This window comes from Chelmon rostratus, chromosome 2, assembly GCF_017976325.1.
Source record: "Chelmon rostratus isolate fCheRos1 chromosome 2, fCheRos1.pri, whole genome shotgun sequence".
In the NCBI taxonomy this organism is placed as follows: Eukaryota; Metazoa; Chordata; class Actinopteri; order Chaetodontiformes; family Chaetodontidae; genus Chelmon; species Chelmon rostratus.
In genome coordinates, this window is record NC_055659.1 from 9,583,570 (window position 1) to 9,606,779 (window position 23,210).

Sequence of the window (23,210 nt, forward strand, 5' to 3'; positions counted from 1 at the left end):
ATGTGTTGTGAGATATTGTATGATTTACTTATGTAAGGTCACTTCTAAAGCAGGTTTCTACAGCACATTATGCTTTGACCATTGCGTGGTCCTTTCTATGATTGGTAAGATGTAAAATTAGCATGTTGTGATATCAGACTACACTTTCACCAGTGAGCATATCATAGAATAGCTGTTGTCCTCAACCCGGGGGTTCTGTTTGGGTCCTCAGGCCCCTTTTCAACAACACATGAACATACCTAATTCTGATTTATCAGCTTGATACTTTATGACTTCCCCATTTTTTGACAATTGCTTAAGCCTTGATTGTGAACCAATGATAGTATCTGAAGTCTCCTACGGAAAATGACACAAAACCTTTCGAAAACAGTTAAATAGAGTTAAGTAGAGAGTTAAATACATTTAAGAAAAAGCATGAAATACACGGGGTTTTCACATTATTATCTACTGTATATCTGTTTGGATTTGGAGTTTTGAAAGTGTTTGATTGTTGAAGAGATTTTTTTAGGTCAAACATTTGTTTACACACATGTAACATGTAAAATATGAAATGCATCTTTGTTTGATGTAATAAGAAATGCTTGATTGGCATTTTCATATTGTGCCACCTTCATTGCATATGGCAAAGGTACAGTGTACCACTTCATTACTTTTCAACAAAGTGGCTTTTGATAAGGTCAGAGGAACAAGGTCATGTTTTGGAACAGAAAGCAAAAATAGAGCAGAACATCAGTCTGAGTTGCAGGATCTGACATTTCTTGCTGAGAGTTAGATGAGAAGACTGCCACCACTCAGCCAGCAGCTGGTTATCTTAACATTAGCATAAAGACTGTAAACAGGTAAACAGCTATGCTATGTCTAAAGGTAACAAATCCACCTACCAGCACCTCTGAGCTCACTAATTGACACACTTGTTTGTTTTATCAGTTCAAATACCAAAATGTTTCGATGAGAAGTTATAGTTTAATGGGGGTAGATTTATGCCGGACTATTTTTTAGCCAGAAGTGGTGACTTCCTGGAGCCTGTGGCCTGCTGGTAACCTAGCAACCCAACGGTCAAGACAAAAATGTCCACTACTACCTCTTCGACCTCTTCTTCAGGTGAGCAGCAAACCTCTGACCGCTTGTAATTTTCATTTTTTCAGTATTTTGAAACATTCCTCTTTGATTTACCTTGGAAATGGATTATTTCCCTACAGAATGAAGAAATGTAAATTAACATTGGTTGGTTTCCACCAGTGAGTTCGCAGCTGTGTCTTGCTGTAGCCAAGCCAAACAGCTGAGGAGCTACCGGGTCCAGGTGCACACCGGGGGGTTCCTGACACAAACTCCACTCTGCTGCCTCCGACCAGGAGGTGCAGAGTGCAGACAGAAATGCTGTCTGGTTGTTACTGATACAATAACACTGGATGAATCACCGGGATTTTATTTAACTTGACACCCCAACTGCGGACATAGAAATCCAAAGGGTAATTAATTTCCTTGCAGCTATACAGTATATTTTAACACTCTTATCCCACTGCAAATCGTGGTACTGCCAAACAAAGCTAAGTGGTAGCAACTAACAGGGCAGCACGGCTTTGGATGTCAGTGGCAGCGAGTCCAGCTGTGATGAGAGAATTAAGGGTAGTGTCTCATGACAGCCAGTAATTGTCTTGTCTGTTTGTGATGGAACATTTTCCACTCAGAATTCAAATCCTGATTCTCTTCCACCATTCTTATGGACACACACAAAAAAAGATCTGTGTGTGTGTGTGTATATATATATAAATATATATATAATATATAAAATAAATAAATGTGCACCTTGTAGCCTGTGTGCATAACAGGCGTAACAGGAAATGACTTCACACAGTTGGGTAGGGGCTTTATTCATTAAATTTATTAAGATGCTACATAGTCCAACCAGGTTGGGTTGTTTTTATACACCAGAGAGACTACTTGACTAGGAATATTAATCTTCTTCTCAGATAGACTTATTTATTTATTTATATACATACAAAACAGTTTCCCGACTGCTTACATTGATCACGGTGATGGTCAGAGACTCCAGAACAGGTCAGTGTGTAGTCTGTCTTTCAACCGGGCCTGGTTCAATTAGTATTTACATGTAATTATTTATGTTCGTTTAATCCTTCTTGGAGTACCACATTTGTGGGGTATACAGGGCTAAATTCTTCATGTAATCACACAACAGTATATTCTGGAACTTAATATTTTTGATACTCCAACTAGGATTCATTGAACAAGAAGAATTTTCTGCAAGTACTATATGACCCAGGATGATAACCCAAGACGAGACTGTATCTCAGGTCTGCTCTGCCCTCCCTCTAAGCAGCAAGTCATCCTCAACCCAACAGCTTTACAGAGATACAGTGGAAACACAAGCTCAAGTTTATATTACTCTCTTCCCCAGGAGTCAGATCCATTGCCTTCCACTCCACCTAACATGAAAATATGGTGGTTTTTTGTCATTGTTTCTTTCAGTTTAGTAAAGGGGAATACACTCCTGCTTACTCATGGGATAAAAACGTGGGATAAAAATATGACCAACTGCTCTTTTTCCAAGATTGCAAAGTAGAATGACGCTCTCCACTGCTGTTTTTTCATCATGCAAATTTGGAGATGAAACAATATGAGAGTATGTTTTTTTTGTTTATTTATTTCTGACAAATAAAATTACCATTGGCTCTGGAACAGTACAATGTCATCATGTGGTCTCTTCAAGGTTATAAGCTAGGCTGTACGCTTTTCTCCCCCTCTCGCTTGAGAGAAAAAAAAAACTGTATGCTGCAGGAAGATCAAAGGAGAGACACTCTCAATCTTAGTGCATTAAAAACGAACATGACTTCAAATGCAGTGAGGATATAACATTACTAAGCAACCGATTAATGCTCAACAAACACCAGAAACTGAACACAGGCCTGCAGTGGAGTGAGAAAAAGAAAAAGAAAACAGCACAATCACCAGCAGTGGAGAGCAGCTTCACACAACACTCAGCTGATCTCTCACATACATTTGCTCCAAACAACACAGAATGTCAACAAATGTATGGCTCAGTAGGAAAATATAAGAAAACAAAATAAGAGCTGAAAAAGACCAAGGTCCCTTTGGTAGGACACAGTAACAGGACCTTGGTGTTGTTGATGTTGTTAAGGAAACACATATTCAGTCACCTCTACATGCACCTTCTGCTCATTTGTGGTTTCTCACTATATGTATGCATGCTTTCTGTGTGTGTGACTGTATATATATGTATATATATGTAAATGTACTGTATATATACCTCCATCTTGGCCTGAGAATAACTTGCCCAAACAGGTCACAAGGCAAGACTTTCATCTGGAGAACATTTACAGAAATGCTCTAATCCTACAAATCTGGAGCTCATTTCTGGTAGCTGCAATATTCTTAAATGCTTCAACCCTAACAACAACAAAAAAAATCACTTGAAATCATAAAAATGGAAGAAAAACACAAAAAAGAGAAAGAAAAAAATCTGAAAATGTAGTTGTGCAAACCTACAGCCAAATGACATTGTTATCACCATTATAAAAGCAATTAAATTAGATTCAAAAGTCCAGATGCAACACTCTGTGAACGCATGCAATCGAACATCCCCCTCTGACAACTGGGGATGTGGTGAGCACTGAGTGACAGGTGACGGGAGTAAGGTAGAGTGAAAATAAAAAGGACACAAGGAAAGAAAATACCTATGGTATAGTGTTTCATACACGGATCAAGGTTGCTCTACAATCAAAGACAAGCCGATTTTACAAAGCCTCTGATTGGAGAAGTCAGTTTGATAGCCCTGTGTGTAACCCCGACTGTGTGGATCATCTCTCTGGTTAATCCCTTCCTTAAATGGGGTTTAGCTGGAAGGAACACCTGGATATACTGTACAGTGGGGGGGATTACGTATACATGTACATAGGCTCTGGCCTCCGTCATTTAGAAAAAGAAACAACAATACACTAAAATGACATTCGCACAATTGCAAACTGACTCAATCGCACCAAGACTACCTCGCCGGTGTTAGAAAATCCATTGGTTTGAATAACGAGCATTAAATCATGTTTCCATTACCCCCCACCCACAGAACCAGTCATCTGTATACATAAAACTTTGGGAAAAGGGCCAGAATGATTATGTGATGATTACGTAGAGGCAAGACCTGTAACAGTAGGTTTGTTCATTATGATGAATTGTTTTTTCATCTTTTTTTCTCATACATTACTTTTGAAATTTTTTACATAAATGAGACTGAATCAAAACTAGTACCACCCCCCACCCAGCGGATATGGCATTTCTGATCCAAAATCCCAGATCCCGCGTTTGTTTTCGTCCCCCCTGAAAGCATGCTGCTGCCGAACGAACTGCGCCGCCATCTACAAGACCAACTTGCCCACGATGACGCCCACCACGAAGAAGAGCACGATGAGGGCCACCGTGCGGGCGCTCAACCCCTCCTCTTTCTTCATGCCAACTGAGGAGTGCTGAGATGACATCATGTTACTCTTCCTCATCCGCAGACCGTCGTCCTCCTGAGACGGGGAGGAGGAGGGGAGAAAAAAGAAAGGGCGTAAAAAGGTGTGAGGAGGGTACAAGAAATAATTTAGAGATGATGAAAGACAGGAAGTGTGTGAGAAGAGGAAGAGGAAGAGGGGTGGCAGTGGTGGGAGTGAGAGTGAAAAGGGACGGTCAGTTCGTCAATCAGTCAATAAGATAAGGCAGCATTTATTTACTAGCTCAAAGAAATAGGATCTGCTTAAATCTTCATCTGACCCAATCCCCAGAGGACTGCAGAAGGCGCCAGGCTTTAACACACTTCACTTCCCAGCAGCGGGTGGGGGGGCTCTCTGTTAGTTTAATCTCAGCCGCAGGAGCAGCCAACAGTCGTTCTGCCTCTGGCAAGAACTTAAAGGGGAGGAGGTGGCTGTGGTGTTTGAGGGGAGGATGACTTTTTCTTACCCGTGTATGGTGCGTGTGTGTGTGTGTGTGTGTGTATGTGTAACTCATTTCCAACCAAACCTTAACGAAACCCATTTTAAACCTTGGTCCACTGATCATTGTGATTGATGTCATACTCATTGATTTGCAAAGCTGCCTTATGAGCTTCGAACCCTGAGGTCTGCCACTGATTATGGATACGAGCGGTTGCACTTAATGCAAACCTCAATCTTGAGTTAGTGTCTCTGTTCAGCACAGGGTGGAGGACACTGCAACCTCATTTGTCTGAATCGAATTTCCATTTAATTTGCTTATCTTGAATGAGAACGTCAGCCAGAACAAAAAATAATCAACAAAGTGATGCCATGTGCTGATTTTGATTATTGAAATGAAGAGTTTTCTTTGCTCATTCAGTGGATTAACATTTTCTCTCTGTCTTTGATAGACAGGGTGTTTGAACTTTACTGTGTGTTACAATATTCAGCGTACAGTACACACGAGAGGTGAAAAAACTGATCGATCAGTTCGTCGAAGGAAAATTCATCAGCAACAATGTTGACAATCGAGTGACTGTTTCATGTTTGTTTACAGCAGAAATGCCACATTTTTTACTGGCTTCACTGGGAATATCTGGTGATTTTCTTGGACTTCTGTCACAGTAAACTAAATATCTTTTTTTGGACGGTTGGTGGAACACCACAACACATTTACATATGTCAACTTTGGCTTGGGAAATTTCATTACAAGTATTTTGAACAAGTTTCTAGATTTTGTAGGCAAAAGGATTAGTTGATCAATAATTGATAATGAAGAAAAACTGTAGCTGCAGTTCTTTTACATACGGCTATTTGATGTGTTTATTCATACAGTAATTAATATTTCCAGTTTGCAAATATGCCCAAGCAACATACTCAGTGGCTGTTTTCAGTGTTTGTATTTTTGTTACTCATTTCAACACACATCTGAATGCACATCCAGTGTCTCTGCTAACATCAGAAGAAATGATTATGTTTTGTATGACACACTTGGTTTTTTAGGCATTAGGGAAAACAAGCCGTGTTGCTGCATCACACATGAAATGTCACATATTTTAAATGAGTGAGGCAACTGTTTGAATTGTGATCTAACACAGATAGATGAGATGTGTCAGGATCTGTCTGATTCAGCTAAGCACGTGAATGATTGATCGACCGCATCACAGGTCTACTCTGCAGTAATTAACCTATCAAGATTCAATGTTTGAAAAAAAGAAAAAGCTAGTTTCCTAATCACCGGTTCACCAGGACATGTTTTAGCTGAGACAGCCCTCATCCATTTGAAGTTAATCTAAAGTTTGTATTGATCAGCTGGACTTGAGCTGGCATCATCAAGAATTTACCACCTCCGCTAAGCAATTTCCTGGAGAAACCCTGCACAAATGTGGTATCTGTGAGGATGTGCTCAAATCATCTCACTCACCCTGATCTGTTTGTTTTCTTCCCGTAGCCTCTGAGCCTCCATCTGCAGCCTCTTACACTCCTCCATGATCTTCTTTACCTCCCCGTCATCAAGGGTGGAGCTCATGGACTTTGGAGGCAGCGAGGAGGAATCTGACTTCAGCAGGCTGGACGACATCATCTTGTTGGACTCCATGTCATGCTGTAAGTGGGTTATAGGGCGACAAGTTATATATATATATATATATAGTGCAATAACTTGTCTTTTTGCTGCTACAGTGTTTCCATGGCAATATGGCAATTCTGGCCAATGACTTGGCTGGCACAGGGGCACATTATTTTTATAGTGGAGACTTTCAGACTATATATATATATATATATATATATATATGTGCACACACACAGGGCTGCAGGAACACAGAGCCTCTATCTCTGTGTTTGTGGGAGAGTTCACCCAGGGGTGCCTTTCATAAGTGGATCAAGCTGGTTTCTATCAGCACTACCTCTAACGGACTCTGTGGTGCACAGTGCTGACTGGGAGCCGTGTGTATGTATTGCACAGCTCATAATGAATTGAAAACAACTGCTACAGGTCCTTTTCCCCCCTTGTGTCCATGAAGCCAGTGGTCTCGGCTCATATCATGACGAGACAACGTCTCTACAGCTGTGTGGGGTCTGAGAAGAATCACAAAAATAATAAACTGCATGTGAGAATGAACAAAATGGCCCTCTGTAGGGCAGTTCATGTCTGGGAGTGTGGCTGAGGCAGGTAGAGAGAGGCAGATATGGAGGAAAAGGATTAAGAGGAAGATTAATGGTAAAAATGTAGCAACAGCACAGAGAAAATATAGAGGGAGAGAAGGAAAAGAGAGAAAAGTTGGAACCGCATTAGAGTACAAAAAGAAGAAGCAAGATGAAGACTGAGATGGGGCACATGACAAAACACAGAGGATAGAGTCAGAGAAGAAGGCAGACAAAGCAGAACACTAAGAAGGGGGGGGCTGGAAAACAATAATCAGTATCTATAAATAATGCACCCCCTCCTTAAGACAAATATTAACAAGTAAACAAATGTACTGTACTGTACTGAAAGAAGCATTAAAAGGCATACATCGGTTGTATTTGGTGAGAAACCCAGCAGCATAATGGATAATGAATGACAAACCAACAATTAAAAATACATTATGGCACCCTGCTGAGGCCTGGGATATGGAAGATAATGGCAGAAAGCACTTAGATGTATCATTCCCTGTAGTTTCTTCTACTGTAGTGACAATGAAAACTGACATGGTGAGGCGAGGAGGGAAGAGGAGCAATATCATGTACTCACCGTTTTTTCGTTCTCTACTGGCATCTCAAAAACACACCGCAGCTTGGAGTCCATCAGCTCTTCTGGCTTGGCCTCCTTCCACTGGAGGAACCAAAAACAAAGAAAAAGACTATCAACATATTGTTCATATATTGTTCATATATTATGTATAATAATTATTATAGTTATTATCTAATCAAGGCAAATGGTACCATTGCAATAGTGAAAAAAACAACAGCAACATTTGTATGTGTTTTTCTGCTACATGTTTATAGCAAGTCAGATTGACTGGCTTCCACTAAGCTGTAATAAGACAACGTACAAGTATTTTAATTACAGCAACAAAGGGAAGGTTGGTTTGAAGTATGTCAGAGCGAGAGCAACAAAGTGAGTGTGAGGAGGTAGCTGGCTGCTGATAATGGCTCCTCAGAGGACAGAAAGCTCAGATAAACCTCCTGCTGCCGCATGGTCTGAGGCCACTGAACAGAAACACCAGACATGAGGGTTTGTCTGCGTTTTGTGCTTTACTCTTAATTAGTGAGATTAGGGTGCTTGTAGTGTCTTTTACTCAATTATGTGTAAAGTCCTTTGAGTCTGAGTTATGATATTATTTACGGATTTAAATAATACTTTTATCAACTGTCTGGCTCCAGTAAAAAATGTATTATATTTATCATTGTCTTTCTCTCTCTAAGAGCACTGTGACGATCTGAAGGTATGAAAATGTATCTTGCGTACCATTTTCCCTTTTCAAATACTCATTCAGTGCTAGGCCAACTTGCATTCGAAACATTTTCATCAACAGCTGGACTGTTATCAGGAAGATCTGCTCTGTCCATTGTTCCCTGAATCTCATGTGAAACAACAATGGAGAGAAATTTACCACCATGAGCACTGCATCTCCCCCTGTTGTTCTCTCCCTACAACGCCCTACCTCAAAAATCTGCTTTCAAGACTAAGTTCGGTTCTTGCACAACAACCCACCATCAACGCAGCATCTCTTTTGTAACCTTCACTAAGGTTGATGATGTGTGTCTGTGTCGTGTGAGTCACAATATCATAGCAAATTCCAAAACACATGTTGGCATTCCAATGACGGTTAACTGTAACTATGCTGGCCAGTGACAGACTTTGAGACCATACACACTGTTTGAGCTGAACTGAGCTCATTGTGTTTTTTATTGCTGTGTGTGTCAGCACTGCGACACAGCCTCTCATCCAGGCTGGGGGTTGCTGATCGTCTGTCCCTTTCCTAACAGACAAACTCAATGGCTGTATTCCCTGTCCTATTAAGGGCAGAGTTGATCACAGTGACCAAGGTAAATCTGTGCGCAAAGCATTTTTGTTTTAAAGCATTTGCAACTAAAAACATACTGACGGCAGATGATGAGTTTAGGAGGGAGATACACTCACCACTCCCTCCATGTCGGTCATGTCAGGAGGTGCTAACATGGACTGGACCATGAACTTGTGTTTGCTCTTCTCATTGGGATCGTAGTCAAAAGGCTGCAGCATAACTGAAATCAAAAAAGGAAAGCACAATGTAAAGACATCACGGTGTTTTCTCTCATCATGTATGAACAGAAATGTTAAAACAATGCAATAAAATCACAACACAACTATAAGCTCTGTAGGATTGTTAAAATGAATTAGGACAGTGAATATGGGGTTGGGACGACTCCAAGTTGTTAGAATGCACAGTCAGATATCAATTTGATGATAAGATCCAAAATATGGTGACTAGTATTTGCCTCCATTCATATGTCAACTGTGATGAGGGGTTGCAAGAAAAACGCTGCTTCATTTAAAGATGCCACAAGGCAGAAAGGTTGGACACCACAGCTCTACAAGGTCACATATGATACTACTGTAAAATCGCTTTAACAGACACAGACTTCACACTCCACGTGATTATTATAGTCATTTAGTTTTGTTTTTTCTTTAAACCTCATCCTTACTTCCCATCCTCAGGAGACTCAGGAAAACGTGTCAGACAAAGTGTCTTACTAGTATCTTTCAAACTGCAGCAGATGTACGGGAACACAATATGATTTGTGGGTACTATCTGCTACCTCAAATATGAAAGAAACACTTATGGAATACCAGCGATTAAGCCATTACTTCTCTTTGTCAACAACTTTCCATCTCTCTCCCTTTCTCAACTCTGTGTCCACTCCTCGGATTAAAGAGGAATTAGTGTGTATCAAATACCCATATATTTGTCAAATAGTACACTCAGGCCTCCACGTCTTTAAGGCTCTGGGCTTGCCCAGGCTGCTTGGAAAAAGCGGTGGAGATGATTTATTTCAAAGTTCGTGTTACCATGACGGCGAAACACTGACGGCTCTGCAAATACCCCAGGGGGTAATCTTTCTAACAGCTTCCAACCCTGTCTTTTTCTTTCTTAACATTACATATCGCTCTAACAAAAAGCAGGTGTGGGGTTGGAATACTACTTTAACCCATCACCACATCAGTCCTCTCAGTCAGTGGTGTGCTATTTGATGTCATTCCAATGACTGAGAAGGTATTTTAAAGCTGTAACAATGATTTACAATGATCACTTTCTTATGTCAGTATTCAAGCACAGAGGGGATGAAAGTGGCTATTGATTGGTGATCTTTTTCCCCTTTGACTTCAGTTTTTAAATGAGGGTGTAATTCAAAGGCATATTTTGACATCAGTAAAAACTATGTCTACAGTGCAGTTCTTTGGCTTTCACTAGAAACAAATGACCTTCTAATTTCAAAGCCGGTGTAGCTATCAGGATGGTTTTCATATATGGCACATGCCAATTCTCCCTAGAGTGGAAAACCTCAGAGACGTAGTGCACCATTACAACAATCAGGGCAGTTCAATATCGCAAACCAGAAACAGACGGCATGAACAGATTGAGAACGTCCTGTTTGAGTCAGACCCAATTTGCACAGCGATCTACCTCAGGTCCAAGGGGACAATACTAGAGAATGGAGGCAGGAAAGCATGTACATTCTTTTGAGCAACCGTGAATAACATAAAAATGTCCTGATCCAAAGCCTGCAATGAAAAGAAAAAAAAAAAAAGGCAACACAGAGCCACAGTAGGGGAAAAAGTGATTTAAGCTGTCTTTGATCTACTGTCTTTAAACACACCTTTACAAAAAAGCTACTTCTGCTAATGGCATGATTTAGAATAAATACTTCATGCTGGGCAATCATTTATAAAAGTCACAGAAGCTAATTGTAGTCAACACGGTCAAGCAGGATGGTAATCGCCTGCCTGCTTGTTGATGATGAATGGAACCATTAGAGGGGTGAGGGAGGGAGGAAAGAAAACTTTCCTTTCCTGTCACTAATTAATTGTGTCCCATGAGATAAGATGTTCACATGCTCACTAACTATTTACCATGAAGTGCTGACAGAGTTCCACCCATGGTCCCTGTTCCTTCATAAAGACCAGGGCCTGCACAAGATTCACTACTGTAGGGCTGCAACTAATACACTTTGTTATCCATAATTGTTTTAATAAATAGCCCTCTTCTCAATTTATCAAGTCATTGGTCTGTGAAATGTCAGAAAAATGAAATTTAAAAATGCATCTACAAATGTTTTGTTTCGTCTAACCAACAGTAAAAAACCTCCAATATATATTCCATCTGCAATTATATAAAACAGAGAAAAGAAGGTTTTGGCATTTTTTGTTTGAAAAGTGATTGAAATGCATATTAATTATCAATTGACTAACTGATTAACAAACGAATCGTTTCAGCTGTTCTCTATACCTTTGGGTATAATGATTCATGCCTCAAATCCATGGAAACCATGGTGTCGCAATGTGATATGTACCCTATACAGGAAAAATAACTAGTGCCTGAGAATGTGCCTTACATTTCCATTTTCATCGTGTTCTATCACTCAGCCACATTCAGCATTTCCCTGACCCATTTAATGTGAATTCTCTGCAGCATAGCAGAAAACAAAAGTTGACAGTGTAACAAAAATGAAGAAACAGATGTTGATGTGCCAAGAAAACAAAAGACAATGTCTCGGTTTAACGACCAAGGCACTAAACTGATTCAGACCAAGATACAAGGCAAATTTGCATTGCTATGACACATGTGAAAACGAAAGGAGATGAGATATGACACATGATGCCATACAGCTCATTGTTACACCCCCTATCTATAACAGTGACCTTTTCACACAGATTCAATGAAGCCTCACTTGTACGGGAGTGCTCACCATTTACTTTGTCCAATATTACTCAACACAAAAACCTGGTCAAAGATCAGCAAACCTACTGAGACTGTGTGGCGTGGGAGTGTGGAAGAGAGTGAAGTCAACCAGAGTTGTCGAGATACAGGCCTGGAGGGAAAAACTCACCAGCTAACTCTCATAAAACATATTCATATTCAAGCTTGTCCTGCAGGGTAGCAGGATCTCACACTTCTGACTGTGCTCTCCTGGGCCAATCTAGTTCAATATAATTCAAGAGGAAAAAAAAAAAAACTGACTATGCAGCAAACCTGTTACAGGGTGGGAAATAACACAGGAGTCAACAGCATTCAATCCACCACACTTTTGCAAAAATCAGCTACCACTTAGAGCAAAGATCGTCAACTTGCAGCTCGCAGGCCACATCCGGCCTGCCAAAACTTTCCCTCCTGCCTGCAGAATATTAATGAATTCAGAAAATGCTCACATCTCACGTTACTCACCAGTGGAAGAGGCCAAGTTCATCCTGGGAGTGATCATTGATTAGTTTGCCAACCCCTAGCTAGGAGCCAAAAAAAGTTTGTAATTCATAGTTCACTAGTTCTATAGAATCAGATTATTCTGCAACCCCATCCCCTCCACTCTGCGGACCCACCGTAAGGCTGCCCAGCTCCCAGGCTGGCCATTCCCTGGAGCCGACAGCAGCACATTGCCAGACTACGGCAGGTAACTCGGAGGTGTTGGAGAATCACTGAGCTTGTCTATTAGACCAAGAGGTTTCACTCAGGTATATTTTTCGCTGAATTGAGTCCCAAACTGAGTATTTTTGTTTGCTCCCTGGGATCCCAAAGGGGAGTTTTTTTTTATTGAGATACGGACTCATTCATTGGTAGCTGAACTGTGGGTTTTGTACTGCACTGACTGCCTCCTTGGTGGAGGTCTTTGAGTATTATGTAGTTAAGTATTTAGTCTGTCCACACTGATATTGGCTAATAAAAACAACATTAATGTGTAAGAAAGAGAATATATTAAACAAAATCAGGCCTGAAACTTTTAATCATTTCAAAGTGTGCCCTGCACATTGTCTGCTTGGAAAAATTCAGACCCTCGGACAAATGCTGCAGAGGATTCCTGACTTGCGGGCTAAGTTCTGTAGCAAGAATCGAGTTGGCAGGTAGAATAGCAAATGTGGGTTTTAAATATTGGTACAGACTGTGTGTAGCATAGGAGCAGAATTTTTTTTTGAATATGGACATTAAGACAGGAGAATCCCGTTCTTGTCCTGTCATACCAGAGACACAGTAGAAATGAGTATATGGGCAAACTAATCTATTTTATTCAGATAACTGAAACAAAAGAATTGTTATTTTTTTATAGTGGTATGTTATTTTGCTTTCTGCCTTGGAATGTTAGCATGTCCCAAGTACGTCAGATTAACTTCTGACATACTCGGGCATATATCCCCAGAAGAAACTCAATATTTGTGGACACAAGGATTTTTGTAACATTCACCCACATACTTTTCCACTGAATGGTGCTACATAACACCAATCAACCTCAGCAACATTCCTGTGGTCATGGCTACATTGAACATATACAGTTACAGATAGGTTGAGCTTCAAAAGCACTGTGCATATTCTCAGCTGAGCCAGCAAATGACACATTTCGAACATGAGGTGTCCTGTGGCAGACTGCTCCCTTTCAAACCAATGCAAGTGGATGTCTACATAGCTTTCATGCTGCTTTATTAAAAATGACAGGCCAGAAACACAGGACAAACTGGACTGCAACAAGTTAAACATTCTATGCAATCTGCTTAGACGTAGGGCAAAAACTCAATATAAGAATACTTTGGCCTGAATACCTGAGTATGGATAGTGTGATGTTATTTTGGGAAATGACTTTTTGTGCTTCCAGAATATCTTTACACACAAACAAGAACAACCAAGCAGTGTTTGTTTCACTCAGCTAGAACAATGTGTAACGTAGCTTTTAAGACCAGGAAGATATAAAACCTAAAATGTGCCCTTTGGAGTTTTCTTGTAAACAAATGGGAATTATGCTCACATTCAATGTCACATAAAACCCACTACAACTACTATGAATCCTTGAGATCCAACAAAAATTGGATGCATTTCTTTTTACATAAAAAATTCTGAAACCTGTATTGTCCATGTTTATTTGATTGTAGTCTTTTCTTAACTGCTTTTCCTGTTGAATTGATGCATTTTTGGTGTATTACCACAACCTGTAGGTCAGTGGAAAAGCTAAGTCCTACTATTGGCGGGACTGTGTACCTAACAATTGGCTGTGTATTGTGTCATCCAAGTGTGAATGTATGCATGTCCTCATCCACTCATAGTGCTACTAGTGGACAAAAACTCCATAGAGTAACTCTGAGCTATGACTATAACAAAAGTCAATATTTATTCCTACATCACATTATTGATACAGTACTTATGCAACTATTTTTTTAATTATTTGAAGGCCCTGCACACACTAACAGGTGTTTTGGCTTTTAAGATAGTACAGAGGCTTGACCACTGAGCTCTCGACCATTGTAACATTGTGATTTAAAAGCTGAGAAACCTTCTTGTTTAGGAGAAATATAATGAATGAAATGAAATCCTAAATGATAAAATGACAAAAGGAATGAGCTCAAATGTGCAAAAACACAAACAGTAACAAGCCATGTGGAATGTGTTTAACAGTTTAAATCAGTTATGATGCTGTCTGTACATGTGATGTTTGCTTACGCGCTGATAGAGCCGTCCATTTTTTGCTGGCATATAGAATGTAAATGGAATGGAAACCACACCCAAGCAGCACAGGATCTGGAGCACACCCATTAATAAAGGTGTATTTTTTCCCGTCCTATTAGACACAACCAAGCTAACAGCATATTTACCATGGGTGTGTTGAACTACTTAATAAACCTGGGTTTTTCTTCAAAGTAACTTAATGCTTGTTCAATTCAAAGGCACACTATGCCTGAACCCACAACCACTGGTTATCCTGTTAAGTATACTGCTTTCTGAGTTCTCCCTGAAGACAGATTGGATAGAGAGAGGTTACAGACCCTGCCATGTTGCCCAGAGTGACTACATTTCCAGAAAAACAATCTCCTTTTGGGACTCAAACCTGTGACCTTTCTCAGTCTAATAAGGGTTAAAAATTATGGAAAATGACAGCGAGTACTGTGCTGATTTGCCGCCTGCTGCTGACTAAAGGCCCTAGTGATACAGTTTGCTGTTGCTGACACCAGATACGGGAGGTTGTAAAATGAGTCTGTGGCTGTAAATGGCAGAGGTGGCACAGTGTGGAAACACTAGCCTGTACCTGTCTCCATCAAAGTGCTCAACTGGGACTGAGGCCTGCCAGGAGGGACTTAGGCGAGAGGATGAGGGAATGCGGGGTAGTGTAGTGTGTGTGTTTATGTAAAATGAGCAAACACATGTAGGACTGCCGAGATAATCAAAATACAAATAACAACGTCAGCTATATTAAATGGTCTCACAAGTCACTGCTGCAGCAATTAGGGCCACAACTAATTATTATTTTCAATTTCAATAATCAAGTCTTTACTATCTGAAGAAAACCAAAACATTTATCACAACTTACCAGAAATGATACCTTGAAGTTGCTTACTTTGTTTGACCAACAGACAAAAAGGAAAGAGGTAAAAGGGGTCAACCCTCCTTTTTGAGAAGATCTACTAGTAAATGATTGGTATTCACTTGATAAAGACTTAAAAGATAAAGCATGAAAACTGTCAAATCATTTTATTGCTGATCAACTAATCACTTCACAGCAGCAGCTTCAAGTTAAATGAGTGAATGAAGTTAACTGGCAGGTAATGTTATTGACCCCCTACTCAGTCCCACTTCCTCAATCATTACCTGAGACGTTGATTGAGGTGCCTGCATCGATGATTCCGCTGTTTGGCCGCACACAGTACCGGCGCGGCGCTGTTGTCTTCACCTTGAAACACACATTCCTGTCTGTAGGGTTGGAGAGCTTAAGATTTGTGGTGACCACGTCTGAGAATGGACCTGTGAAGGAAAATAAGGCGGACACTAAAAAACTGTTTTTGACAAGACTGTCTTTGAGTACTTCTGGAAAAGCATAATTTCTCTTCAACAAAATAAGCTTTTTTTAATTATACCAGTCCTCCAGAGACTGCAATCTTGCATTCAACGGAAGAAAGTATATATAAAGGATCATCAAAGATTGTTAAAGCAAAGACTATAAAAAAGGCATAGGCAAAATTTGAAAATGCACAAGTCACATTAAATGGCAACAAATCACAGGAACATCAGTTCAAACTGGACAGAGATCCATTTTAATTTGATCTTGGCCAAAATGAAGTTATGATCTCACTCACCACACACATTAATTTCAAAATACTACTCGTTAGTTACATTGTTTGAATGCCAAATGGTTGGAGAAAATGACACATGTACATAGACGACTGATGGAGAATATAACTGCCACGGGCATATAAACTCAAAGAAGCTTGTGATGTGTGTGAGCCGAGTCGTCATACACTGGCCTAATCACAGCAACTGAGTGTCTCTTCAGTTAACGGATCACAACACATCAAAATGCAAATCCATCATTTGCTGCTGCAGAAAAAAAACACCAGTCTGAATTAAAAGGAAACCTGACAAACAGGAAAAAACAGCAATGCTCAATTAGACACAGTTCTTTATATAAAGTGAAAAAATGTCTTTATGGTGACATACCAGGGAAGAAAGTGGAGTGGGAGCTCCATTTGAGTCAGTACATGTGTTGAAACTGCATCACAGCCCAGTGAGAATTAAATTGTGGAACTGTCATGAATACAAACAAAGCCATGTTTTTTTTTTATCCTTTAACATTACTCTGTATGTTGATGTCAACTACTGATGTCCAGTCTTGATTAAGAAAATCAATTTTAATGTTAATTTACTAAAATCTCCAAAGAGTAAACCCTGTGTACAAATCTATAAATCACAGGCTTCCAATACTGCACCACCACCATGAGAGTAGCTGATGTAGTTTGGCTTCAACTAATTACAGCTATCGTTGTTGATGCAGGCCACATCTCTCTGACGCTCTCACAAGGCCAGATGCATTAAGCTGCACCGATTTGTCAATAATGCAGAAAAACACTTACAACAAAAGTCACAGCAAAACAACACTGTGCCAAATCTAAAAGGTGAGCAAAGGTTATCCAGCTAGACTGAGGCACTCAATTGTAAGTGTTCTTTATAGGTCAAGTCAAATCGCAAACCTTTTTCATGTCAATTTTAAGGTATTTTGTTTGTGTTTCTTGCACATGCATCAACCACTTGTATTTTAACTGTCAAGTAAATTGGCCAATTTAATTTTGTTCAATTTCTTCCCTAACCTGGTTTTGACACATTTTCCTGTAGTTTTAACCTCACTAAAATCCTGAGAGGACAACAGCTACATATTATTAGTTACTAATAAGTTCTACTGGTTATGAAATTATATGGTGGTCAAGGTCATACTTGGCCCCGAGTAATGTCTGACGTTAAGGGAGTAAAGGCAAATGGGGACATGAAGAAAGGAAAACGTAGGACAGGCATGGGAATAACAAACCACTCAAACAATGCATTGGAGTCGCACACATCCAAATACTGTTAAAGGTCAATAACCAACCACTCATCCACCAATCCCCCTGTTTGGCCCCACAATTCATAACTATAATACAGCACCGCAATTCTCAAACTAAAATAATCAATCACTTCCTAAACAGGGGGAGATATCTGCCAGGAGAGTTACGTCAGGTTAGGCAGAAAACTCACCCTCAACTTCTGGTGGGTTTTGCGTTGTGGAAATCTCACATTATATCTTATAAGGCAGTAACTCCTATTATTTTTTATATGATATTAATTTACAACAAACTATGATATTGGAGCATCAGTGAGGTCAGAGCAGATAGATATATCAGTCACTCGTAATTGGTGAAAATCAATACTGCCCTGATGAAAAACATCTAATTAGACGGTAATATACTGTATTTATATAAAAAAAGAAGGGTAATACAGAAGGTAACATATTGACCATTCAGTTTAAACACCTGGCTTGCTCTAGATCTCTAGAGCTCTAGGTTCATTAAATCTAGTCTCTCGGTTTAATGAACGAGTGTCATAAAGTTTGCCATAAGTGGAAATTTTCAAGACAGGTGGATTCAGATTAGTGTAACAATCAGACTGAAATGTCATTTCATTCTGCAGCCTGAAATAATGGCTGCAACGGTTTTCCGTTTGGGAGGAAGTGTTATTTTTCCCTAACTAATCAGCAGCAACTGATGTCTCCAATTTCTGGTACATTCTTCTGTCGCCGCATTGCTGGCTCTGGCACTGAAAGATGACGTCCCCTTTCACAATCCCCAAAAGAGATGTGATTGGCTCAGTTGTTTTCTCCAACCTGGGAAACCGCCGTCAATGAGTACAACACCAGACCTATTTGGATTGCTGAAAAAAGTATAACATGTGGGCAGCAATTCCAAGGTCCAGAGGCACCAGACAGATTCATAAGTATAGTTATTGCACTCACATTCAATACCGGCCACAAAAGCAAGCAGCAACCAACACTTTGATTCATCCTGAAATGACGAATGTGGTGACTGAATTTCTGCTTTGGTGAAAGGTTTTCTTTTCATTTTAGTGGTAATGACATTAACAGAAAAGTAAATCTGTTGGACATGAGAGCTCTTGCATGAGTACACCAAGAAAAGTACCAACACGTGCAAACGTAATCTGGCTAATGCACTGACCCTGGAGAAAGCCCAGAGTCTAATGAGTCCTTTTTGATATTATCGGCACATTACACATACAGTATTGTAGGGGGTGTACGCTTACTGGTATCCCCAGTTTAATTCTAACATACCTCATTCTATGTATTGCCTACGAAGTGCTCATGCTCCCTCACAAAACCACAGTGCTACATATCATTAATTTAATCCTGTTATTTCTGGCAACAGTTCTTTATTGATAGGATGCTCCAGAAACTGCAGAGCGAAACGTATCCAGTTAACTGGCAACCGTTAGTCACTCCTGTGTTTTTCCAGTACCTCTAGAGAGACCAGAGCAAATTCATAGTCAAGTGAGGGGCAATGACGAATGAATGTATGACTTCCCAAACTTAGAGGATACAGTGCCAATACCACACACTTTACATCAGTCAGACTTACGGAAACTAAGTTTCATTTTGGAACTTTACAGTATGGTTAAAAACCATATAAAGCAAATATTATTCATAAATGTTTCTATGTCTATGAAAGAGGTCCAAATTTAAGCAACCTTTTTTTTTTTTTTTTTTAGCTCTTCTGCTACATATTATGAACTGTTCATATCACACACATCATATTTTGTGACCAACTTCAGTTATCCAAACAACATTTTAACTTGTGATTTTATGCTACGATTACAAACCCCAAAACTCAGCCAGGAAGTCTTCTAATCAAGTATGGTGTTCTAACAAACTATCAAATTAGGCCACTACAGTATCTATTATGGTGAGTAAAACCTTTGCAGTTGAGAGAGGCACACTTACTGTGCACGAAAACATGGAGCTATTTCAGAATTAGCACATACACCAGATTCAAGATAAAGTTTCAGCTCAGCAAACATCCAGAGCAACTGACACTTCCCTTCCCCTATGAGCAAAGACAGAGAGGAAATTCAGACCCTCACAAGCTTGGCTTGACTTCTAAAGGCTTTTAATGAAAGGGACTCACGCCACCGACTACTGTACACCTGATCTACTACTTCCTGAATGTTTCTCGGGATTGCTTCCAGCTCACGAAAACCACAAACTGCAGTTAAAAAATATTATGAAGAGCTGATATTTGAAGCTGTCGTCTTTCAAGGTTAGATTTTATAAATAGCAGATATAAAGTGAAAAGCCGGGAGTGTTTTTTGTGAAGATTTGTTAACAGTACCCCTGACGAAGGTGAAAATTTATAAGAAATGAAAAAGGCCAGTCCCTAATACTTTAGAGTATTTGGCCCACAGTTGGTCAGAGCCTTGGGCTAACAAGTTGCTACGAACAGTCCTACTCTCTATTGCCTGAAGTTTCACACTGTGTGGCTACATATTACTTTGAGCCTGAGTTTTGGCAAGAGATTTGTGGTATTGTCTAGTAAACTCAGAAGGCACATAGTTCCTTCTGTCAGGTTAACTCTCATGCATCAACATCATCATTCACATATGAGTGAACAACTCAACACCTCAGTTGTAAATCAGTGCGCAAAGTATGTTTAACTACTGGTTACCCTAGCTACAGTGCATCTGCTTCATGCTAATTTATCAATTAAAATATATAGCTGGTGATGTTCCATTTTTTCTTACTGTCAATAAATCCTACGAAAAGACCAAAAACAATAAATTGAACCTATTAGCAAGTTTTGCCTGTGTAGCCAAACCCTGATATAGCTTCCTCCCCCACAACAATTACATAGGCCTCTAAATAAGCCACACATTACACTGCATGGCATGTTCCTTGCCATGGACGAAAATAGTCCTAACATTCCCAATATCTGTGACCTGTTTTTTTAAAGATGTACATCTACAGTAATAAATAATGGGCTTGAGGCTGAGAGCCACAGACAGGGCAGGGAAGTTGAAAAGGTATTGAGAAATGGACTAGCACATTGCTCCTTTTGGATCTTTTTGTGGCATTTGTTGACAATAAATAAACCATGCACATAGGCTTGGGAACACTTACACAGCTTTTTTTAAATCAGGGATGAAAAATAATGACAGTCTTATTCCTACACTCTCACTGACGGAGAGAAGCTAACAACGGGTTAAACTGACAGCAAACAAACTTGACAAAGTGATAATGATTTGAACACAGCTACAAAACACCCCAGGGTGTCTTACAATGGTAGAGAATACAACAGATTTGATGGAGGAAACTGTATTGTGGCATTTTTCGCCTCTGCTTTGTTAATATTTTCCAACTTGCTGTATATTATTGCATGTACAGTCACAGGCTCATCAGTCAGAGTCCTCTGATAAAACTTAGAGACAATTTATTACAATCAGCAACACACAAGAGGCTCAAGCATAACAAAATGTTAATGTGGTGAATACATGTTCAATGTGCCATTTCAGTCTAATCTTGGTAAATAACAAGTTAGTAAGGTAATGCCTGAGCTGAACATTTGAGCATTACACATTGAGAAGTATGTTACTTTGAACTGACCATTCACATAAAAACACAACACATTAACTTGTCACCTTATCCATACTGTGATCTATCAAATAAGTTTGGTTTGAATTGCCAACAAAAGTCAGAGGCCTTTGAGGTGAACAGGAGTGTATATTTTTTGATACTGCTGTTTCAAAAGTGCAAGTTTTGGGGTGCTTTGAGCATCTTAAACCAAACACCACTTGCCACATTATATCTGGGAGACCTAGCTGATATCTCCAAACCTCACCACTGATTACTGGAAAAGTTTGACTCGATATTGAGGTAAACTGTCCTTTGAACAACTGAAAATTGTATGAACATATTTAACATCTCACACAAGCATACAAGTTGCAGTATTTCAAACTGAGGCATGATCTCTGTAATCTGTTGCAAAACCGACACAATAGTACCATATGTGTTTATGTAACATTATTTGGGCCTAAAGCAACGTGACATCTTGCAGCCAAATGCCGAGCTTGACTAAAATGTCTTTCAGCAATTTTACAGCCCAAACGTTAAGAATGGCAGGCATGGTAATGACCTGTAGCTAAAACATATTGAGTGGCAGAGGTTGCCCAGTTACTTCGTCTTCTGAGCTGTCAGGTTATTGAATGACAGCTGGGTGGCCAACAGAGCGAGACAGCCAATCAGAGAGCGAGCTAATACTGGCTAGCTAGACCTGCTAAGGATGTTGCAGCTTATGTGCAATGAAAGGTTCTGAATTTAAAAGGCAATTACGTTGTGGGATATTTATTATGAGTGCACGTACGGTTCGTGTCTTGCACTTGTAAACTGCTTTAGGAGCAGTTGCTGCAGCAGAAATGTGTGACAGGGCCTGGCTAGCTTAGCCGTCGGAAGCTAATCCAGCTAGCTAACCAGCTAGCTAGCTGCCGTGCTGTCAGTTGACCTGCCGTCCTCTCAGAGCAGTCTTATTCTTTTCATACAAGGGCAATATTGTCGAACTGTGTAGTGCGACTTCTCCCCCGTTTGGTGACCGTAACAATGTCCTGCCCCCCTCCCTCCTAACCCTGCTGGCAGAGGCAGCTCCCCCCTCCCGTCCAAGCCGGGCCCTCCCCTCTTACCTCGGAATTTCAGTTCGTGCTGAGGCTCCAAGAGCAGAACCTGTTCCGGCCTGGCCATATCCCAACAGCTGGAGCGGGGTTATCGCACTGCAACCAGTTCCTGTCCGTTACCCCCGTGTTAGGATGTTTTTGGGTGTTGCAACGTCAATAGAGTTATTTTATCAATGAATTAGCTAGCGTGGATATCCTGTTCCCCCGGTCACTAATGCTACTCGAGCTACTAACGGCTGTTGTGATGCAGCAGGAAGGGACTGACAGACAGCCTGGTGACGTCACTGCCTCTGCATAGCCACCCAGAGGGGAGGGTGACAGGGCGCTGGGTGATGCCAGGGTGCACCCAGGGATGGTGGGGCCACCACTACAGCTTTTGGGAAGCCTCAACCCAGTCAAAGGACATGGCTACAACATGCTGGTTTGCATTTCAGTCCTCGAAGTTCAGCTTCTACGTTTCGGAGTTACCACCCTCCTGTCTGAATATGAACTAGTCATGAAGGGTGAAAGTAATTAGTAATATTCTGGTCGATCACTTTTTTTTTTCGTATGAGTTTTTATTACAATGCACCTTACCTGTTAACTAATCTGTATCTGATGGCTAACAAAATGAAACTTTCAGACTTTGTCCTTCATTTGCCCAGCCTACCTAAAAACCTAAAAACTAAATTTTTAATTATTATAGCAAAACAAACACAGGTGTAATGGTGGCTCCATTCCAATTGAGTGGATCAATGAGTCACTACAAACAGCATAAAGTAAGACATTTCCTGCATAGCACACAGCTCAGTGGTAAAATTAGTGTCAGTGTACCTTTAATTAATTTCATAAATCAGTTTATTTTTCACCCGTGAAATTAGCTTTCATTCTAATCTACCTTACACAAGCTTCCATGCTACCCTGTCATATAATGCTTCATTATAATATTGATACCTCAAAAAAAAAAAAAAAAAATTGCAGGTGTTATAATATACAGGTGCATTACCCATTAACCCCATAGTTTTCAGACTTGAAGAAAGTAATTGAAAGAACAATTCCA

The 23,210-nt window shown here is 40.1% G+C and overlaps 1 protein-coding gene across 1 annotated transcript; it reads right to left on the bottom strand.

Annotated features, from left to right (window-relative positions):
* Nucleotides 1–1,868: 1,868 nt before the first annotated feature.
* Nucleotides 1,869–22,415, bottom strand: LOC121615981 (vesicle-associated membrane protein-associated protein B/C-like). The gene is made up of 6 exons (XM_041950555.1): nucleotides 22,181–22,415; nucleotides 15,788–15,940; nucleotides 9,109–9,212; nucleotides 7,717–7,797; nucleotides 6,409–6,588; nucleotides 1,869–4,544 (listed from the first exon to the last, which is right to left on the bottom strand). Exons 1-6 carry the CDS (start codon nucleotides 22,236–22,238, stop codon nucleotides 4,389–4,391), a joined length of 732 nt encoding a protein of 243 aa, XP_041806489.1. The 5' UTR covers nucleotides 22,239–22,415; the 3' UTR covers nucleotides 1,869–4,388.
* Between the last annotated feature and the right edge of the window lie 795 nt (nucleotides 22,416–23,210).